At 57.3% G+C, this 20,149-nt stretch overlaps 1 protein-coding gene across 3 annotated transcripts in view; it reads right to left on the bottom strand.

The window, feature by feature from the left end:
• SCARA5 (scavenger receptor class A member 5) overlaps positions 1 to 20,149 on the bottom strand; it is a 34,684-nt gene that overhangs the window by 11,609 nt on the left and 2,926 nt on the right. For all 3 annotated transcript variants that reach the window (XM_026845436.1, XM_026845435.1, XM_026845434.1), the window contains exons 3-6: positions 17,042 to 17,170; positions 8,804 to 9,478; positions 2,708 to 2,788; positions 395 to 493 (exon numbers count right to left, since the gene is read on the bottom strand). In XM_026845436.1, coding sequence (XP_026701237.1) covers positions 395 to 493; positions 2,708 to 2,788; positions 8,804 to 9,478; positions 17,042 to 17,170 — 984 coding nt within the window. The remainder of the gene's footprint in view (positions 1 to 394; positions 494 to 2,707; positions 2,789 to 8,803; positions 9,479 to 17,041; positions 17,171 to 20,149) is intronic.

Below are 20,149 nucleotides of genomic sequence, written 5' to 3'. Positions count from 1 at the left end.
TGCCGGAGCCAAGCGTGGGAGGGCAGTCCGGTAGGTCCTCACGGGGCTCTGGTGAGGGACTGGTGCAGGCAGCGCTGCCTGCCTGCCTGCGCTGAGACCCGTTGCATGGCAGGAACATCACAAACCCAATTGTTGTGCCCTTCTCTTTCCAGTCCCTGGACTGTCTCCACTTTGGTGGAAAGGTTGTTCATGTGCACACTCCCAGCTCCACAAGATTTCCTCTCCCCTCCAGGGAGCCCCAGGGAGGTCCCAAGCCAGAGGACCCACCGCTCTCCCACTCATGACCAGTGTCTCTGCCCCTCACCCCAGTGGTCTCCAGAGCCAGTTTGCTGCCCAACAAGCCCAGTCAGACCCCATGACCCACCCGGGAGCACGCACAGAGGCTGGTCCTTACCTTTGAATCCTCGCATCCCCACTGGACCTGGAGGGCCAAGGTCTCCTTGGTCCCCTTTCAAGCCACGTGGTCCTGGTGGTCCTCTCTCCCCAGGTAGCCCTGAAGCAAGGACAAAACCACAAAATGACCCAGTTTCAGCAGAGACCTACACAAACCAGATGTGCACACACACACATGCACGGGTCCTGCTTGCTAGCAGACGTGCCAGGTGGTCTCTGGTTCTTTGCCAGGAGTTGGGGACCATCAGGAGACACCGGAGAGTCCAGCCCATCCTCTCTTTCTGCACCTGCCCCTGGATACAGAATAGATTTAACCCAGAGACAGGCTGGTGCTAATGCAGCTCTGAGCATCCTAAGGCTCAGATTAAGGTAACTGGGTTCCAAAGCTGGAGACCAAGGAGGAAGAACATGGAGCAGAGACCCCAAGGAGACATGATGTGCCCCGCATGAGCTGCAGGTCCCTTGCATCCATGCACACCGACCAAGTGGGTTTGCTATTTATTGGAGAAGGGGTTGGATTAAACCCTCTTATCTGAGCACCCTCGACTTTTGGGAGGTGGGAAGTGGGGGCTGTAGTTTGGGGGTCCCTTCGTAGGGGACACATTCAAGCCCTGGAGGTGACCTCCATCCACATGGGCCATCAAGGGGAAGGGGAAGGAGGGAGGGACCCCTGGGCTGGTGATGGGCTCTGGTGGGGCCTGGGGGTGGTCTGAAGGGATTCCGCGGGCACTGCGCCTTCCACCACTCCTGGGCTGGGCTTTTCCAAACTTAGTCAATATTTTCCTCTGGTTTAAGAGGAAAAAAAAAGCTGCCAGGAGGAATTTAGGCATCAGCTCCAGTGGACATGAGCTGGGGTTTAACTCTATTCCTGCTGTGTCCAGCCAACACCTCAGCTCCCTCCCAGGGGGGATGCTGCAGCATGTCAGGACCTGGCTAGGGATTTGGGTAGAGGAGCTGGGGCAGAGGCGGGGTGGAAGATCCACTTTACAACGCCTGGCTGCACCTGAACCTGAGCTCCCCACACCCAAAGACCTGATGCTGTGACTGCATCCAGAAAAGCACCGGAGAAATCGAGACAGAGAAAGACCTAAAAATAGTGGCCTTTTCAGCAACTCTTCCCGAAGGTGAACCCTCCAAAGATTGTTTTGTTTTTCTGTTTAAAAAAAAAAAAAGGAAAGAAGCCAGAATGATATATTTCTGATGCTTGTTACACCCAAGAAAAACAGCCATGAATCTGTCAACGCAAAAAAATATAGCTGTCGGTGAAAGGAGCACGGGCAGCCAGCGCTGAGAAGGGCTTTCAGGGAGTGATCGGGTTTCCAGGCTGGCTCTGCCTAACTTGGCTGGTCCTGCCGCCCGTCGTGGAGCAGTGGGAATTAGGGTACCAAAATCCGAGGTTTTAAGCCCAGCTCAGTACCGGCAGCTCAGAGGCAGGGGGCTGGGGCGCTGAACCTGGCTTTGACACTGACGGCCCTACGTGGGTCATGTCTTCAGCAGTGAAGGTGAGGCCAGGGCTGGATGTCCTCTGGGGTGGAGAAGGAGGTCCATGCCCCAGGGAGGGCGGATCCTGTCACATCTAATGGGAAAGAGCCTCTTGGGGACAGAAAGTCCTCACCAAAGGGGATCCTCTATCACCTCTGTGCCATCCCCGGCTCTTGGGTGCAAAGCCAGTATTTCTAGGTTTGGCTTAAAATTAGAAACAGGCTTAAGCCAAGTCCCATTTCTCGGGGTGGGGGGTGTCTTCTGTTGGTGTTTTAATTGAATTCCTCTCCAAAACAATGGTTGGAATTAAGGAGGGAAAAAAAATTGGCTTTCTTGACATTGAAAAAAAATGTCCTACGAAAATCCTCAGAGCTGCAGCCAGTGGCCAAGTCCCCTCTGCCAGGCTGGAGGGACCCCACACTGGGTCCCTGTGTGCTGATGGGGGGGGGAGCAGGCAGGAGCAGGGGGCAGCCCGGGTGCCTTGTAAAGGTTTGGTTTTAGTGAGCACGGGGTGGGGGCCACCCCCTGCACAAACCTGGGCTGGGTGGCTGTGTCAGAGGAACCTGGGGCCACCAACCTGCAGGCGCTGGACCCTGCAGCTCTCGCTGTCCCGGGGCCAGCTGGGAGATGAGAAAGACTTTTTGCCCCTACAGACTGGCAGCCTGGCAGGAGAAGGGGCAGCAGGTTAATCCCGTTGTTCCTCAAGACTTGTGCAAAGCCAGCGAGGTCCCACAGGACAGCCTGGGATGTAACCGGGAGGTTCCCCATTGACTCTACGGACTTTGGGTGAAGGTCGCAGGGTTGTGGGCACCCTGGATGTGATGTTCCTTACCTCGCAGCCCAGGCAGGCCGGGAAGACCAGGTTCACCCTCCATCCCTTCATTGCCTGGGTCTCCTTTGGGTCCCGGCGGCCCTGAAACACAACGGGTATTGGAGTGCGGGCACCGCGCCCCAGCTCTGCAGTCGCGCAGCAGATGAACGTGTGCGTGCACTCACCCACCCTTCACCAGCCACTATGGTTTATCAGGTGTCCAGGGGCCTCTAATAAACACGGACCCCTGCAGACAGGAGCAGAGCGACAGCAGGAGAGCTTGCCAGCAGCCTTCTTCCACCATCCGTGGATTTTAAAGGCCAAACACGACTCCATCAACCCAAGTGCCAGAAAACTTCACCTTGCAGCTCCCGCAGTTCCACCTTGAGCGTGACTCTAAGACCCTACGACCAAAAGTTGTGACGTCTCCAAAAAAAAAAAAAAAAAAAAAAGCATTTTGAAACTATTGAGATGAACCTTTAGGAGAGGATTTGCATCACTGATCTCATCAGGGCCTGGCCACCGGTGATTGCTTTTTGGTGTAAACTCTTGCAAGCGAGCAGAAAGTCCAACCCAATAATAGTTATAGTCCTCAGCCTGCAAAGGGCCAAGTCTGCAAAGCTGAAAACAATTATGAGCTAAATCAATTGGAAGAAAGAATTTGAACAGAAAAAAAAAAAAGAAAAAAAGGACTCGTGGGATGATAGAAAATAGGGCAGAGAGAGGCCTGGAGGGGTCATTTAGTCTTTGTCCTACCAAGCCGGGGCGATAATTAGAAACTGTTAAACACTGTTTTCCTAGAAACCCCAAAAGCCATAATCTCACAGTTGTGCAGAAAGCAACCAACCAGTCAGGGCTACAGGCAACGTGGTAGTGCAAAAGGATCACGAGAGGAAGAGGGGGGGATGTTTAGCAGTCCTAATGAATGAGTAATTAGGATCTGCAAATATTATGCAGAAATTAGGGGGTTCCTGAGCAGATGAACCGCAGAGAGCTCAGGAAACGTCCCAAACTGGAGACGGTCAGGGGCTGGGAGAGGGCTACGGGGGGATACTGCATTAACTTGCCCTGGGTTCCCTCCTCCCTGCGTGACGCACATCTCCGAGCACTGAGAGGACGTGGGCATGGACCCGAGCCCCCGGGGACACGTCTCCTGTTCTCAGCCGGCAAAATGAAAGGATGCAAAGAACAATGGACACCCGGGAGAGCCGAGGACAACGAGGAGGCATTTTTGGGTGGGAACAAGAGGAACCACGAGCAACAGGAATGCTGCCTGCCCAGCTAGAGGCAGAGTTATCTGTGGTGGAGGAGGTCCAGTGATATTCAAGAGCTGCTTCAGAGGGGGACGCGGGGCAGGAGCCAGGCGAGGGATGTGCTGTACGAAGGTGCTGGGCTGGCTGGGGAAACAGTTTTCCTTCCCATTGCATTAAAGGAGGGCGTTACACGACTACACAACAGCCATTAAATCATAGAATCACAGATCGGTTTGGGTGGGAAGGGACCTTAAAGCCCCCGCAGTGCCCCCCCCTGCCCCGGGCAGGGCCACCTTCCCCCAGCCCAGGTTGCCCAAAGCCCCGTCCAACCTGGCCTTGAGCCCTTCCAGGGAGGGGGCAGCCACAGCTTCTCTGGGCAGCCTGTGCCAGGGCCTCACCCCCCTCAGCATAAAACTACATGTTCTTAAATCCACTGATTTGCCTGCTGGAGTTTGAAAAACTGAATAAGTGGGCAAATAAAGAAGTAATAGGAAGCACCTGGTTTCATAAATAGATGCTCTTTAGTACAGTCGTTGATTTTCAGTGCCCCAAAAGAGCAAGAGGGAGGTCAAGTCATGCCAGATTGTTGAAGTGGACTCATGTGGGTATGCGTTTAGGCTGCCCCATATCACCCAACCCCTTCCGAAATAAAGAAGTAATGGAGAATGTAGAAGTAAAGAATTGAAATATGTCGATACCCTCAAATTCAGCCTACAGGGCACTACAGAAAGCAGAGCCTGCCAGACATCCTTGGCTTTACAGAGGTGACGGTGAGTTCGATGGGTAGCAAGGGGAGCGTCAAGGCAAAGGGGTTTTTCTACAGGTGTATCTCCTGCCCAAATGTCCCAGGTGTCCCAGGATGAGCAGTGGAAACTCTGCATGACCCAGCCATGCTCCTGGGTTTGGGTCAAGTTCTTCCCTCCCCTGCTGCACCCCAGCCCAGCAAAGGTTGGGCTGCTGAAAACCACTTGCTTAAACAAAACAGATGCTTTCCCAGCACGAGCAAAACTCAAAGCAATCCTGGAAACATCTGCAGTGGCAGCCACCAAGGAAAGGTCTCTGTTTTGTCACCCTGACTCTGCCCCAAGCATCCTCTCCGAAGGGCAGGGGTCCCACACCAACTGGAGCAAAACTGCTGACACAAAACGTCTTGCTTTCCCCTCACCAGCTCCAATACAGCTCGGCTGGGGTCTCCTGTGTGGGGGCAGCTCCCACAGCTTCCATCTGCTCTGCTTTTCTGGGCACACTGGGAAATAATCCACACAAGGGCCTCACCTCAGCTCTCTTAACCCTGGAAGGGACATGGGAGCTGCCTGCTCAGGGCACCTCTTGGTGGGATGGGGTGGGAGTTGCCCTTCCTCCTTAAAATCAGCTGCTACAGTGCAGCCCCCCAAAGTCATCTTCTATCATCTCATCTCATCTCATCTCATCTCATCTCATCTCATCTCATCTCATCTCATCTCATCTCATCTATCTCCCATCTCAGAAAACCATCCCACGGGACATCAGGGAGGTCGAGGACATGGACAGGCTAAGACGGGAACTAAGTTTCATGGAGGATGACCATGGGCAACAGCCAATCTCATCTGCTCTGTAAGATCTGGACACTCGGAGAACACAGCCAGAGAGGAGACACATTGTCCCTTAATCCCTTTCCCTAATGCCTGGGATTAGAACCAGGGCTTGGGGATGGGCAGATCCTCAGGCTGATCCTGTTTGCTGGCTCCTAGGTTTTGGCTTTCATCCTTCAGGGCTATTCCCACGGTAGTGAGTCCTGTGGCCCATCAGCCACCAGAACATCTCCCCTCGGCTACATCCAGGCAGCTCCATGAGCAGAGAATGGTCTCGTCCCCAGGGACAGCTTGGTGGGATGGGACACAGGGAGCAGCTGGGGTGGAGGATGAAGGAGAGCTGGGAGGGGCAGTTGGGAGAGGCTGAGCAGCTCTGCAGACACTGTGCCAAGCTGGTCCCCACCCTGTTTGGGGTTTGCACTCAGGAAAGAAAACCCCAGCCCAGATGCACCCCTGCTTCACCCTCCTGCCTGCACAAGGCCGGGCTGCTCTCTGCACCAGCGGAGGAGAAAAACCCTCCCAAACCATCGGGATAAGGCCTTCCCTGATGTGCACAGATCTGGCCAGACGGGACCACCGCAATCACCCTGCCAGACCTGCCGCGAGCCAGCACATCCCACCCAGTGAGCTGTGCAAGCGGATCCATCCCGGGCATCCTCCCTCCTGGTAACACCGTTATTTAAGACCCAGAGCCCCTCTGTGCCGTGAAGCCAAGCCCTCTCTGAGACACGTGAGCTGCCTGGCGTGGAGAGGAGCCTGGAGACCTCCCCAAGCTGCCATCACCAGCAAACAGCCTCAGAAGTCAGAGCCCAGGGACTCTGGATGCCCAGGACTGGCTCTGCTGGTGCAAATCCAGCAGGGAGGGTGGTGGATTCATCCAAGGATATTTGGAGCAGGGGTAAAACCAACTGGGCACAAGGCTCCTAAAATTATCCATGACCCATCGCTGCCGATAGAAAGCAGGGAAGGAGGAGGGATGGGGAGAGAGGAAAGTTGAAGATGCCAGGAATGTGTCAGGGCAGCGACTGATAAATCAGGTGCTGGCCCGCTGGGAGGGGATTTGTTTTGCTTTCTGTTTATGTTAATTGGAGTTACATGCACGTGGGTGTTGGGCTCTGTGACGGTCCCCTTCCTTGGTGGCTTCGCCCATGAGAAGGTGACGTCCTTCCCACAGCGGTGGGGGGAAGAGAGGGCACTGGGGGTGGGTGGGCAGCTGTGAAAACCTCAAAGCAGTGGGTGCAACGTGGTCCCGGACCCAGCATCGGGAGCCAATATCCCCCAAGGACCAGGGAAATGGCCCCACCGAGCTGCTGGCACCCAAGGGCGATGGTTGGCCTGGGTGGGGAGGTGAAGCTGCTGTGGTTCAGACTTGTCCCCTCCTGGCTCAGCAGATGGCTGGAGGGAGCAAGTGCCTTGGAGCCAGCCCCTTCCTTCCCCATCTCTATTTCAACTGGAAGCACCAGAAATAGCAACAGCCCATTGTATCTCCGCAGGTGCAAGCCAACAGCCTAGAAGAGGGACAGCAACCGCCCCTCAGCCTCTTGCTCTGCCCCCCCAAGAGCTTGCACTACGCTCTTCTGTGTTTCTTAATGTTTTTTTTCCCCTCCCGTGGCCAGTTTTCCAGGCCTGTGGTCAGGTCACGGCATTTAACAGCTGAGGATGTGTCCTGAGTGAATTTGTCCAGCTCCTTTTGGAGTCTCTTGGGTTTCTGCCTCCACAAAGTCCTGCGGCAAGGAGCTCTGGCTGGGTGAAAAGGTGGCATGTGGGAAAGGGCTGCCCTGAGCCTCTCCTGGGCCATTTCATCGGGTGCCCCCTCACTCTCATGCCATAAATCACAAAGATGCTCATGACTCTGCTGGCTCCCATCCTAGCCCTGTTCAGCTGCTCCCGCTCCTGAAAAGCCTGACCCTTTCCCTTCCCCACCATCCCGTAAAGCCAAGCTGCTCCCAAGGAACACAGCTCTCTTCACTCCCGCTATTTTAGACTCTTAAGATCTTTGGAGCAAAAGCCACCAGTCCCTTGGTGCAGCACAGAGGGACCCTCCTCTCGCTGCTCCCCAGTCACATCAGGCCACCGGACTGGGATCCACCACAGCACCCACGGGTTTTCCCAGTGGGGGCACCTCCACCAGAGCTGGTCCCCTTGGAGCGGGGACGTCCCAGGAGATCAAGTGCTGTGGGATGCAGAGAGACGGGTGATCCCACAGCAGCAAGACAGTAAGATATGAACCACCCGGAAATTCTTGATATCAGTGAGGAAGAAATGTCCAAGCAGATGGTTAACGCTGACCGTGCAGCTACGGTGATGAGATAACGGCGCGACAAGTGGCTGGACCTTGCAGATAACTAAGGAAAAGGGAGTAGATGCTTAGCAGACTGGGAGGGATTAATGAGGCAACCACAAAAATACCAAAAGAAGAGGATCAGCAAAACTAGAGTTGATGGTCAAGAGTGAGTAGGGATGGGTTGTTTATTTTACCATGATGAGGGGGGAGAGGCCCTGGCACAGGCTGCCCAGAGAAGCTGTGGCTGCCCCCTCCCTGGAAGGGTTCAAGGCCAGGTTGGACGGGGCTTTGGGCAACCTGGGCTGGGGGAAGGTGGCCCTGCCCGGGGCAGGGGAGGGCACTGGGTAGGTTTTAAGGTCCTTCCCACCCAAACCGATCTGTTATTTGGGAGGGGCTGAGGGTGGTAAAAGAGAAGATGGGAGAGGAAAAAAAATCTGTAATTTAGGATGAGCGCTACTTAGCAACAACTAAAACATCCATATGTTATCAACATCTTTCTCATACTAAATCCAAACACAGCACTGTACCAGCTACTGGGAAGAAAAATAACTTTATCCCAGCTGAAACCAGGGCAGGATGTACGGTAGAGAGAATTATGTGATTGAGGAAGGCCGAGGGTGCTGGTGGGCAGCCCTCTGCTTGATCACTGCACAAAGCAGGGCAAAAACCCCACTGTCTCTGCCACGCTTGGTCTGGTTCACGTTCGTGGCCAAGAGGGACCTGGAAGAGATTTTTCTTGGCATCTTTGAGGGAACCTTGGGAGCTTTCTTCCTAACATGGATGGGGGAGCATTTGGAGGGTCCCAACTGCACAGAGTCCAAGGTGATGGAGACGCTTGACCTAAACTGCAGTGTCTGATGGACTGGAGACACCCTGAGACATCCCCACAGGACATCCCCATGCCTGTGGGACCATTTCCATGACCACCCAAAGCACCAAGGCCACCCTCCTCCTCACCACAGCTTCGCGCACCAGCGAGGGAACAGCTTACAAGAGGTTTTCAGCTTACCCCGTATCACAGAGATGTTCTTCAACGCGATGGAGTGCTCCCAGTCCTTCAGCCGCAGGTCCTCTGTCACGTTGTTGAGGATGGCCAGCTCGTGCTTCAGCTGCTCCTCCATGGCTATGTGGATGAGACGCATCTGCCGGGCGTCTTCGGTGGCGTTGCTGATCAACACCTGCAGGTCCTGGATGCGGGTATGGTGGATGTTCACGTCGTAGGAGAAGGTCCTGTTCATGGTGTCCACAGCCCCACTCATGGTCGTCACCTGGTCGCTCAGGCTCTCCACCCGACTGCCCAGGTGGCTCAGGAGGTGGTCGTGGTGCTGCAGCAGTAGCCGGCTGCTGTTGCCTTCCACCGAGAGCTTGTACATCTCCTGCTGAGCCGAGTCGCTCTGCTGGGTCAAGCTGTCCCAGAGGTTGGCCACTGCCTTGTCGGTTTGGCTGGCCTGGGTCTGCAGGCTCCAGAGAAGCCCTTCCAGCTTCTGCAGCGACCCCGTCATGAGGAACAAGGAGTCCGAGTGGTTCTGCAGGAGGTCCTGGAGCCTCCAGATGTGATCCAGCACGTCCCCCTTCAGAGGTAGGTGCAGCAGCTTCAGCTGCATGTCCCGAAAGCTCTCGTTGAGGCGGTTGACGTTCCCCATCAGCACCTTCAGGTCTTCAGGGGATGTCTGCGGCCTGGAGACTGCAAGGGGTGGAGAGGAGCGGGACATCAGAAACCAGCCATGGAGGTGGGGACCCTCCTGAGAGGTGCAACCCTGTCTCCTCCCAAGGAACGCTTGGACAGCTTGGAAAGCTCCTTGGTGCTTGGAGGTGGAAGCCCAACCTCAGACCCCAAAACGTTCATCCCATCAGCCGTTCGGTTTTCTCCATGGTTGGAGAAGAAAGTCGGCTGCGGAAGGGCTGCAGAAGGAGGCACCTCGCTCGGGAAGGGCAGCAAAGGCTCCCAGCAGCCCTGGGCTTCGCCAGATGGGCCACGACTCTACAAAGCTCTGCCCCGTGTCTTCGCCCAGCTTGTGTTTGCCTTTGGTCAGAGGACTGGCTGCTAACAGCATCCGCTTCCCTTTCCTAAAAACAGACCTTCAAAACTGCTTCTTTCCCCACTGAGGTTTTAATTTTAACAATCAGGTTTCCCTTCTGGCCGCTGATCTTGGACCTGAGCTCAGCCCCTTGCTCTGTAATGAAGACCATCAGGCTGGCTCGGCAGGTCTCCACGGTGCGGGGTGCGGTTTGCCATCGGCCTCCAAGCACCACATCCCGCATCCCGGGGCTGCCAGGGCCTTTCCCGAGGGAGGAATCCCATCCCGGCTCAGGACCATCCTTCCCCCTGGCCTCTGCATCCCTCGTGGCACCCACCCCAAACCCCTCCGGGCCTCGCACCACCTCCCAGAGCACCGAGATGGCGTTCAGAGAGGGAACCTGGAAATTTGGGGGGAATCTCTTGTTCTCTGCAGCTTCCAGCACTGTTCCAGCAACGCGCTGCCCTGCAAGCCCAGTAGCACCCAGTAAAGCCCGATCCCAGGCCCCATCACCCTGCTGCATGCCCTGGTGCAGCCCAAAAACACCGATCCAGGCAGGGGAGTATCATCTTCTCCCTCCGCCTTGCGTTGATGCTTGGTCTCCAATGCAGCCTGAGGTGGAGGACTGGAAGCCAAACCCACACAAATAATGAGAATTTTTGAAAAAACAACAACAACAACAAAAATCTCCATTGTGCTTTAAGCTGTGGTGGGGCTTCGGCTGGCGCGATGCTGCGGGCTGGCGCAGGACCGGCCTGGCAGCTCACCCCCTCATTTCCACAGAGGAGAAACTGAGCGAAACCATTTGGTTTGAATTAAAATCGCAGGAGGCAGGAGAGGGTGAAAGCAGACGTGCACACGTGAAGGGCTGCAGCCCCCACCCCGGGCTCGGGGCCACCCGCAGCGGTGGCACTGGATGCCCACGGTGACGACCAGGGGGACCCACCAGGGAGGGCTCTGGGAGGGTCACTGGGGGCTGTAAAGGAGGAGCTGAACTTCCAGGCACCGAAAGCATCTTTCCTCCGTTAATTACCCCTCATTAATTAATCCTGCTGCTGGACTATCCCAGTTTCACGGGCTGCAGGGTGCCAGCTTGGAGCTCTCTGGGGCACAGTGACATCGTTTAGTCACGTCCCTGCTTGTCACCTGCATCACTGCAGGGGGGGCAGCTCAACGTCACCAGTTATCGCCCAGCGGGCACCAGCGTTGTCTGGGGAAGGGGCGGGGGGTCACAACTCAGCGACGTGCCCAAGGTCACCCTGCGAGGGGACAACTGGCAAGGAAAGACCTCGGGAGAAATAGCCACAGGGATGGCGAAGGGGCGGGTGCTGCTGCCTCCTGTGTGGGTGACCAAAGCTGCTCCATCAAGTATTTCTCAACCCAGGGTGCCCGGGATGGGTGCAGGGACAACCACGGCCTCCTGGCAACAAAACTAAAGGGTTTGGGGTTTTCTTTTGTTCCTTGCCAGCCCAAGGAGAAATAACCACGGCCCCAGGCTCTGCGGTGGCCGAGGGCTGGCAAGCACAGGCGAGCTCCCCTCCTTTGCACCTGCGGTTTGTTGCAAAGCCTGTGAGTTCCCCGAATTCCCATAAATCGCTTCCAATAACCAGCTGGGATCCCCGCGGGTCTCCTCTGCCCAAGCCTGGCACCGCAGCTGCCGATCCCGAGAGCAACCGAGGCTGCTCCGGAGCATCCCGCAGCCAAAACCACACCGGGAAGCTTCCAGGCAGCAACACCTCCAGCCTCGGGCTGCTCCGTGCACGCACACGCGTGTGTGCCAGCAGCCCTCCCGCCTCCCACACATGCACGTGTGTGATCGGAGCGCGCACACGTGTGCAAACCACATGCAGAGAAATGCACCGAGTGCGGGCGCACGCCCGCGTGCCCACAGCACGGATTCACCCCCAGGTGCACACGCACCCCCCCAGCACAGACACATCCCCGCCGCGGAGCCCCAAAGTAGCGCCTGGCAGCACTGGGGGGAGCAAAGGGTCCCCAAAAGGCTCCGTGAGCAGCAGCTCCTCCCTGCCGCTGTGCTCTGGGGACGTGCCTCCCTGGATGCTGTCCCCAATCCTGTTTCAAGGAGAAAAAGGGTTGCAAAAACCCCGCTGTTCTACCCCAAAATCCCTTCCAGCCCTTATGGACAGCCATGCTGCACCAGCCCCGTGCACGGTCACTCCTCACACGTGTGCACACGGGTGTGTGAGGCACTCGAAAGCTCACGGGCATCGAAGGAAGGCAGCAAAGGGGACCCCCTCCCAGGGAGGGGTTTCACGGGGGTAAGCTGTGGAATGGCTCGCTCCAGGAAGGTTGGAGAAGCACAGGGAGAGAAACGCCCGGAGGTTACTAAATATTCATAGATTTATATAAATGCACAGGCGGACGCACACAGCACAGTGTGCACGTGCATACACGCACCTGCCCTCTCGGCACCTCTGCGTTACAACCCGTGCACGTACCTCTGGAGCTCCGCACACACAGGTGCCCACGCTCACACGTATTTTTTGCACGACTGGGACCACTGACAGCTCTTCCCAGCTCCCAGGAAGGCCACCGGCTCTGGCCGCGGGAATCTGGCCTTGATGGGGTGAATGAAGAATGTGCCCTGGGCTTCTGCTTATCATTTTCATGGGATTTGTCCCGGAGGAGTCTTGCAGAGTGGACAAGCGTGTGCCTGCACCCCACACCCTCACTGCTGCGGTGACCTGCTCCCGGCTGCAACCCTGCACCCACGAGTGTGAGCAGGCACCTGCACCCTTGTGTGCACCCAAAATCTCTCTTCCCCCCTTTCAGGCTTCATGTAGAGCTGTGGTGACCACAGAATCCCAGAACCATCCGGGTTGGAAAAGCCCTTGCAGCTCCTCCAGCCCCACCATGACCCTCCCCCTGACCGTTCCCAACTCCCCCAGATCCCTCAGCGCTGGCTCAGCCCGACTCTTCAACCCCTCCAGGGATCCCGGGGACTCCCCCCTGCCCTGGGCAGCCCATTCCAACGCCCAACAGCCCCTTCTGCACAGAAATCCTTCCTCAGAGCCAGCCTGACCCTGCCCTGGGCAGCTTGAGGCCATTCCCTCGGGGCCTGGCGCTGGCTCCTTGGCTCCAGAGACTCATCCCCCCTCTCTGCCCCCTCCTGGCAGGGAGTTGCCGAGGGCCAGGAGGTCTCCCCTCAGCCTCCTCTGCTCCAGACTGAACCCCCCCAGTTCCCCCAGCCGCTCCCCAGCAGACCTGTGCTCCAGACCCTGCCCCAGCTCCGTTCCCTTCTCTGGCCACGCTCGAGTCATTCAATGGCCTTTTTGGGGTGAGGGGCCCAAAACTGAACCCAGGAATCGAGGGGCGGCCTCCCCAGTGCCGAGCCCAGGGCTCAGATCCCTTCCTTGTCCCTGCTGGCCACGCCAGGGCTGACACAAGCCAAGCAGACGCGTGCACATTGACTACGGATGTTTTCACCAACTTTTGCGGCACTAGTTATGTGGCTGCAGAAAACCAAGAGGCTGCACACAAAGTCTTGCGGGACACCTCAGTTTGGTCTCCAAGCTGAAAGTGCTGCTGAGGGATTGAGACCCGGGGTGTTGCCACTGGCCCTTCTGGGGTTTATTTCCACGGGGAAGTTGGGCAGATGCTGAGCATGAGGTTCAACACGCGACTGGACACGCAATGCCAGCGGGTCTGGGCAGCCCGAACCTTCAGCCTAAATACGAGCCCAACATTCTACACCTGGGGCATCTCCTCCAGCATTTTGGAAACGGTGGAAACCAAGCTCTGGGTGGGGAAAACTGCTGCAGGAGAAGGATCTGGGGCAGGATGGGGAGCAGAGGATGGCGGGGAGCAGCCAGCACTCGGCTCCAGCACAAGCCTCAGGGCTTTAGCCCAGGCGCAGGGCCATGAGGCCCCGTTGTTGGCAGCTGTTCGGTGGCTCAGGTTTGCTCCGTGTCCTCGGGGAGACGCTGGCTGCAGGCACAGACCCACTTTGGAACCAGCTGACGGGGAGCTGGAGGAGTTTGCGCTGGAGCTGATCGGGGAGCGCTCACACGAGGGCTGGCCGTGGGGCCGGGGCTGCTGCTCTCACCTCTCCGAACATGAGTTTTGGGGCTACAACTCTCAAAAGGGAGGGTGCTCCTTTCCTTAGAGGCTTCTGCCAGGCATCCAGGAGAGCCAAGGGTGGGAACGTGGCCTCCCTCAATGCAAACATGCGCGTGGAGATGGGGTGCAGGTCAGACACCCAGCTGTGTGCACGGTTCAGATGCCCACACGAAATCGCTGGGCTCATTAGCCACATCCTAATGAGCCCTGCCCGGCCGCCCACTGCTGCTGGAGCTGCCCAGGGCTGGGTGCCTGGGCCTGGGGCCAGGCGGGGATTTGGGTTCAAACGCTGAAGTGCAGGTCTGTGCATGCAGGTGGCTGGGATTTAACCTAGACCTTGCAAAAAAGCCAAGACCAGAGTAACCGAACCTTGGCCTTGGTGCCTTTTTACTGGATGAAGGAGGGGGGGGGATGTCAGGGACAGGGAGAAAGGGAGTGTGCATCCCCAGGAGCCAGAAAACTTCTGCCAGGCTTGTGAGAGAGGATATTAAAAGCAGGCTGCGTTGAAACCACCCCGGCTCTGTCGCTGAAAACATCCTGTTTCTGCAGCTCCGAGGTGGTTCGCGGTATTTTTGGCAGTTTACTCATTTTCTAATCCCTTTGCACAGACCGCGTTGCGAGTCGCAGGACACCTGCCCAAGCCGGCTTTAAAACGATGCCTGGGGGAGCTGCCTTGCCAAAAACCAACATGTTTTGGGGGTTTATCTCCGCGGGAGAGGGGGGGGTGGTTTCCCTTGCAATGCCCCAGCCCTGCTGGGAAGAACCGTGGGGCGTGGAAGCGTGTGGTTGCACACACATGGGTATTTCTGTGCGTGTTTGCATGCGTATGCACTTTCCAAGGAGGTTTTTGAGAATTTTCCTCCTTTCCCGTGGGCAGGATGGGAAGCAGCGGAGCGAGGCAGGCGGAGAAGCCCCTCTCCGTGTCGCTGGCTCTGGGATGAAGAGGTGCTGGCAGCGGAGGGCACGCAACAGGGGCACAATTTCCCCATCCCCCTTACCCGACCAGTGTGGGGAGAGGCGTTTTTTGGGGGGAGCAGGCTGGGTATCACAGCTCTGCATCCCTCCCCAAAGAGGTCTGGAGATGAGCTGGACACCCCACGCTCATTTTCCCCGGGTGGGATGGTGTTTGCTCCAGGTGGGACCTCACCGCAGGGTCCTCACCACGGCCAGGGTTGGACATCAAGTGGTGACGTTCCTCCTACAGCATCGTGGGCAGCTCCTCCCTGACCAAGGAGCAGGAGAGAACAAATCTGCCTCACGAAATGCTGCACCTTCCCCTCAGATGGGAGATGAGGGATGCTGGGCTCAGCTCTGGCAAACTGGTGTCTGGTCTCCAGTAGCACAAAGTGGGATTTTCCATGGGAAAACCAAACCCTCCACCATTAAGAGCGCCCATGAATATCCAGTCCTGGTCTCCCGAAGACCATCAGCTCCAACGTTGAGGTTTCAGCCACTGACACCCGAAGCTGAGGAGCATCAGGGGTGTCTCCCTGGGCTACGGGTGGCTCCCAGCTGGATGTGGTCTCCTCACCCTGTTGCAAGACCACCCTGTGCCTGCGGTTTTCCTTGATGTGATAAGACCATTCCGGGCACACACGGTCGGCCCAGCCGGCTCCAGACCTTGTGAATCAGCTGCATCCAAAGCCAGAGGCTTGGCTTAAAGCTCCAGACATGCCAAAATAATGAAGGAGATGATTTTTCTCTTCATTTTGCCTTTCTTTTCCAAGATTGCGGTCCACAACGCGGGGGGTTAGGTGGTTTTACTGGGGTCTTACTGAAAGCTGAGATCCTGCCAGTCACGGGACTCCAGGAGGTGGAGCTTTGGAGATGTCCGTGACCGTGAGCCTCCAACTCATCAGCCGATGCCATAATGTTATTGTTATTGCTGGAGCTGCTTTCGGGTGAGCAGCTGTAGCTCAGCCCAGGACAAGAGCGCCTGTCCCGAGCTCTTTGCACAATTCATGGCATCCCTCGCTCAGGGTTTCGCGGGCCAACAACAACATTAAAACAATGTAATGCAAGAAATAAGTGGGAGAGGCTTCAAAATTCCAGAAAAACCTTCTCTGTCCCTTCCCAAGCCCAGGAAAAACTAAATCCACCCTTTGCAAAAGACGCAGGCTGCCTTCACGGCGCTGGCATTACCGCAGCTGGAGTGAAACATGAAATCCATCACTGCCCCCCCCCAGCTGCCTGCAGCAGGCAGAGTGCAGGCAAGGCCCCCCAAATCATCCCAAAGGGATGGTGCGGGGGCAGCGCTCAGCCCTGCCCAGCAGCTAGTGGGGATTTGGGGCTGGAAAGGGACAGGGGGGGCCCATATCCCACCCCCCGCTATGGATGTTGGGGTTAAAGCCGAGAAGGAGGCGGGTGGGAAGTGAGGAGCTGGTCTGTGGTGGTGGCATTTCCCCACCAGCACCCGCCGCGGCACCCACCCAAGCCCCTCCACCCAGCAGAGCCCCCCACGGGGGTGGTACGGGTGCAAGGAGGGGGTACAGGGACCGTGGGTTAAACCAGGCACCTTCCCAAAACGCTGCCAGCGCGACGGAGAGGAAAAAAAACGAGCTGGCAGCAACGCGGACCACATGGGATGTGTACACAGGGATGAGCTGGGGCTGGGAGCAATTACAGGCCTTTGCAAGCAGTTTTCCCATCCCTGAGCTCACCGAAAAGCCAGAGAGGGGAGGCAGGAGCCTTGCGGGCGTGTGCGGGATGTGCTGTGCAAGGATAATGCTCTGCCCGCGTCTCCAGCGCTGATGGAGCTGGGGCTCAGCCTTCCCCCTGCGCAGACCCAGGAGGCAGTGATGGGGCTCCTGAGCCTCCCCTCAGCCTCTCCATCCCCAGCACGGGATGCTCGGACCCTGCAGCGACTCCAGCCTCAAAGCTTAAATCAAACCCGCTCCAGACGTGCAGTATGGAGCCGGTGTGAGCTCACATTGTTGTCCCCAAGGAGCTGGAAGTGGGGCATGGCAGCTGCAAACCAAGGCAGGTATCCCGTTGGATCCCGGATTTTCCTCCCCTGGATGCCGTGGGAAACCACAGGCAGCAGAAAAATGGTCCCATGGCCACAGCCAGACCCGTATCTCTGAGCTCCGCCAAGCATCACCCTTAGGGTACCGCTGCACCACACAGGGAGCACCAGGCTCGCCCCTTACCTGCGAGGATGAAGACTCCGACAAGGATGAGGAAGACGAGGAGGTAGAGCCCCACCACGGCGTACTTCAGTGCTGCCAAGGAGCCCAGCCGGCTGCAGCACCCGGCTGCCTTCATCCTCTGCCCGGAACCTGGGGGACAAAGTGGGAGGGTCAGGGAGAGCATCACGTACCCAACCCACCCGGGGTCCATCACCCACCGGGAGAAAAAAATTGCAAATATAATTCCAGCAATGCCTCGTGGGTGCAGGTACAGCTCTGCATGACCCTGCATTGATCCAGGGGCTTTCCCCAAGTCAGGACCATCGATGCTGGCACCCAGCCACACTCACAGAACGCACTCAGCCATGCAGTAGGCAGGGACGGGCCTGATCCTGCCCACACTGGTGCTATCTTAGACTGGCTCTGAGGAAGGATTTCTGTGCAGAAGGGGCTGTTGGGCGTTGGAATGGGCTGCCCAGGGCAGGGGGGAGTCCCCGGGATCCCTGCAGGGGTTGAAGAGTCGGGCTGAGCCAGCGCTGAGGGATCTGGGGGAGTTGGGAACGGTCAGGGGGAGGGTCATGGTGGGGCTGGAGGAGCTGCAAGGGCTTTTCCAACCCAGATGGTTCTGGGGTTCTGTGTGATATGGGGCTGGGTTGGGGGCAGGCAGCCCAGTTTCAGCATGCACACATCTCCCCTCCTGCACGGGCAGAGCTGGGGTGCAAAAGGCCCGGTGGGGATCCCAGGTAGGGAAAGATGTAGAGCTGTCACCCCCCCAGCTCTCACTCTTTGACCCCATCCCCTGCCTTCCCTGCCTGCAGGCAGGCAGCAATAAGGGAATGGAGGAAGACAGGACAAGGGCTGATTGTTAAACTAAAAGAGGGGAGATTTAGATGAGATCTGAGGCAGAAATTCTTCCCTGTGAGGGGGGTGAGGCCCTGGCACAGGCTGCCCAGAGAAGCTGTGGCTGCCCCCTCCCTGGAAGGGCTCAAGGCCAGGTTGGACGGGGCTTTGGGCAACCTGGGCTGGGGGAAGGTGGCCCTGCCCGGGGCAGGGGGGTGGACTAGATAGACTTTGAAGGTCCCTTCCCACCCAAACCCATCTCTGATTCTAAGGTGCCTGGATCCTGACATCCCTGCCAGCCCCAGCTTGCCCAAACCTGCGCTCCAGCTCCTCCTCGATGCTGCCACAAGCCCTGAGCAGCAAGAGCCGCGTGTGAAGGAGCTGGGTTTTCACTACTAAAATAGCTAGGAAGAAAACTCAAGGCAAGACAAGAAAAAGCTGCTGTGCTGTGAACCCAACTGCAGGGAAAAGACATCTGGGTTTGGGCTTTGCCCATGTTCAGAGCTTGAGCTCACATTGAAATCTGGGCCAGGTTGTGGTCTTAGGTGGGAGCCGGAGCCTAGTCTGAATACAGACCCCACATCTCTCCATCCCAGCCCCAAGGGGTAGGAATGCTTCAGCCTGAAGCCTCGGCTCTCCGAGTGCTCCCGTGCCACTGGGGCAGGGTGCAGGGCGTTGGGTGCCTGCGGTTTTGCGTTGGACTCTTGCAGACCCACAACGTTTCCGAGAGTAGCTGAGAACCAGCAACTTCACAGCAGGTCCGGCAGCACCACCCAGTTTTGCCCCTTGCCAGATCCGAGGTGTCTCCAAGGAGACACCAAAAAGAGGGTAATAATTGTGCCAGGAGCTCGTTACTGCCCACATGGGGAAGCGTGGTCAAGGTGACCTTAATTAGTGATAGGACAGACTTTGATCCCCAAAGCCTAGAAAATTATCTGAACGTCCCAGACCATGGAGAGAATGTCGGGGGTTGCGCTGAGGATGAGTTATGTGACAACTTGGCAAAGGGACCGTTCGATTAATTAACTTGGCAACAAAATTAGTTTTTGAGCGGCCTGCGAGTGAGCGACCTGCATTATAATACTCAAAACCACCCCCCAGGGCAAAAAGCCCCTTGCTCAGGGTAAAACCCTTCCCCTGGGCACGGGGAGCAGCTCAAGGATTAGGTAAGCTGGGCTCTAACTGTGTGTTAATCACTAACCAATCTAATAGGCACGGTTTGGAAAAGGACTCATCTCTGATTTTCGCATCTAAAGGGAGCACAAAAACCTGCTCTTGGGGTGCTTGGTGCGTGGAAAAGTCCCCCCGAGCCCCCAGAGCTGGATAAATACAACATCTCCCCTGAGATCAGGTTATCGCACGCTGGGCACGAAGCCGATTTTTGGCCACGAATCCTGCTTTTTGGCCACCACCAGCACCACGCCCCTGCCCTGCCCCAGCTGATGCGTCCGTCCTGCTGGAGGTCGGGGAGCTTCGCAAAAGCCTCCAGCCAGCAAAGGGTTACTCTGGGTGTATCGCTTAACTCGGCCCCATTTCGGGGCTCCAAAACCATCAAGCGCTGAGGTCAGGCTCGCTGACACCCAGGGGGATCCCACGGGGACTGGGGGGTGCAGGAGGTGCCCCAGCTCAGGTGTGAAAGGCGGTGCCTCTCCTCCCGGACCCCTCCATCTGCAATTCATTACCCGCATGCGGTTCCCATTTGCTGTCACCGGCCAAACAAGCGGAGCAGAGGGTTTCAGTATGAGGAAAGCTGCAATATTTTTCTGACATTAACACTTATATCAGGTCCTGGGAGACTCCGGGAGGAGCTGGCCTTGGGCCTCGAACCACCCACTCCTCTTTTCTGCTCTCGGAAGAGCAGGAGGGACCGCAGCTGCGTAAGCAGGATTTTCACAACAGCCCGCTCCGAGGAGCCCACGGGCGGGCTCCAGCCAGTAACCAAGGGAAAAAGCAAATATTTCTTCCCCCTGCCCATGCCCAGGGGAGCTGGAGCTGTGGCCCGCCCGGTTAGTGGGGGTGCAGAAGGTGGGAGGATGGAAGGGGCCAGGACTTGCCATCCCCCAAGCCCTGGGGGGTGTCCGGGGCCGCTGTCCTGGGGGGTCACGGCAAGCAGCAGGCTGTTGCACAGGTCCTCAACCCCCTGAGGAGAATTTTCTATGAGCCCAGGAGGGATTCCGGTGGTCCTGAAGCTCTTGGGGTTGACCTTGCCCCTGCCCTGCGCAGCTGCAGACCAGACACGACCCCACAAGCCCAGCTCCAGCCACCTCTCCCATGGAAATGGGGTTCCTT

Source organism: Athene cunicularia (assembly GCF_003259725.1).
Source record: "Athene cunicularia isolate RWA chromosome 3 unlocalized genomic scaffold, athCun1 chr3_part1, whole genome shotgun sequence".
Classification (NCBI taxonomy): domain Eukaryota; kingdom Metazoa; phylum Chordata; class Aves; order Strigiformes; family Strigidae; genus Athene; species Athene cunicularia.
The sequence above is the reverse complement of the archived record's forward strand: the minus strand, read 5'-3'. Positions and strand labels throughout refer to the sequence as shown.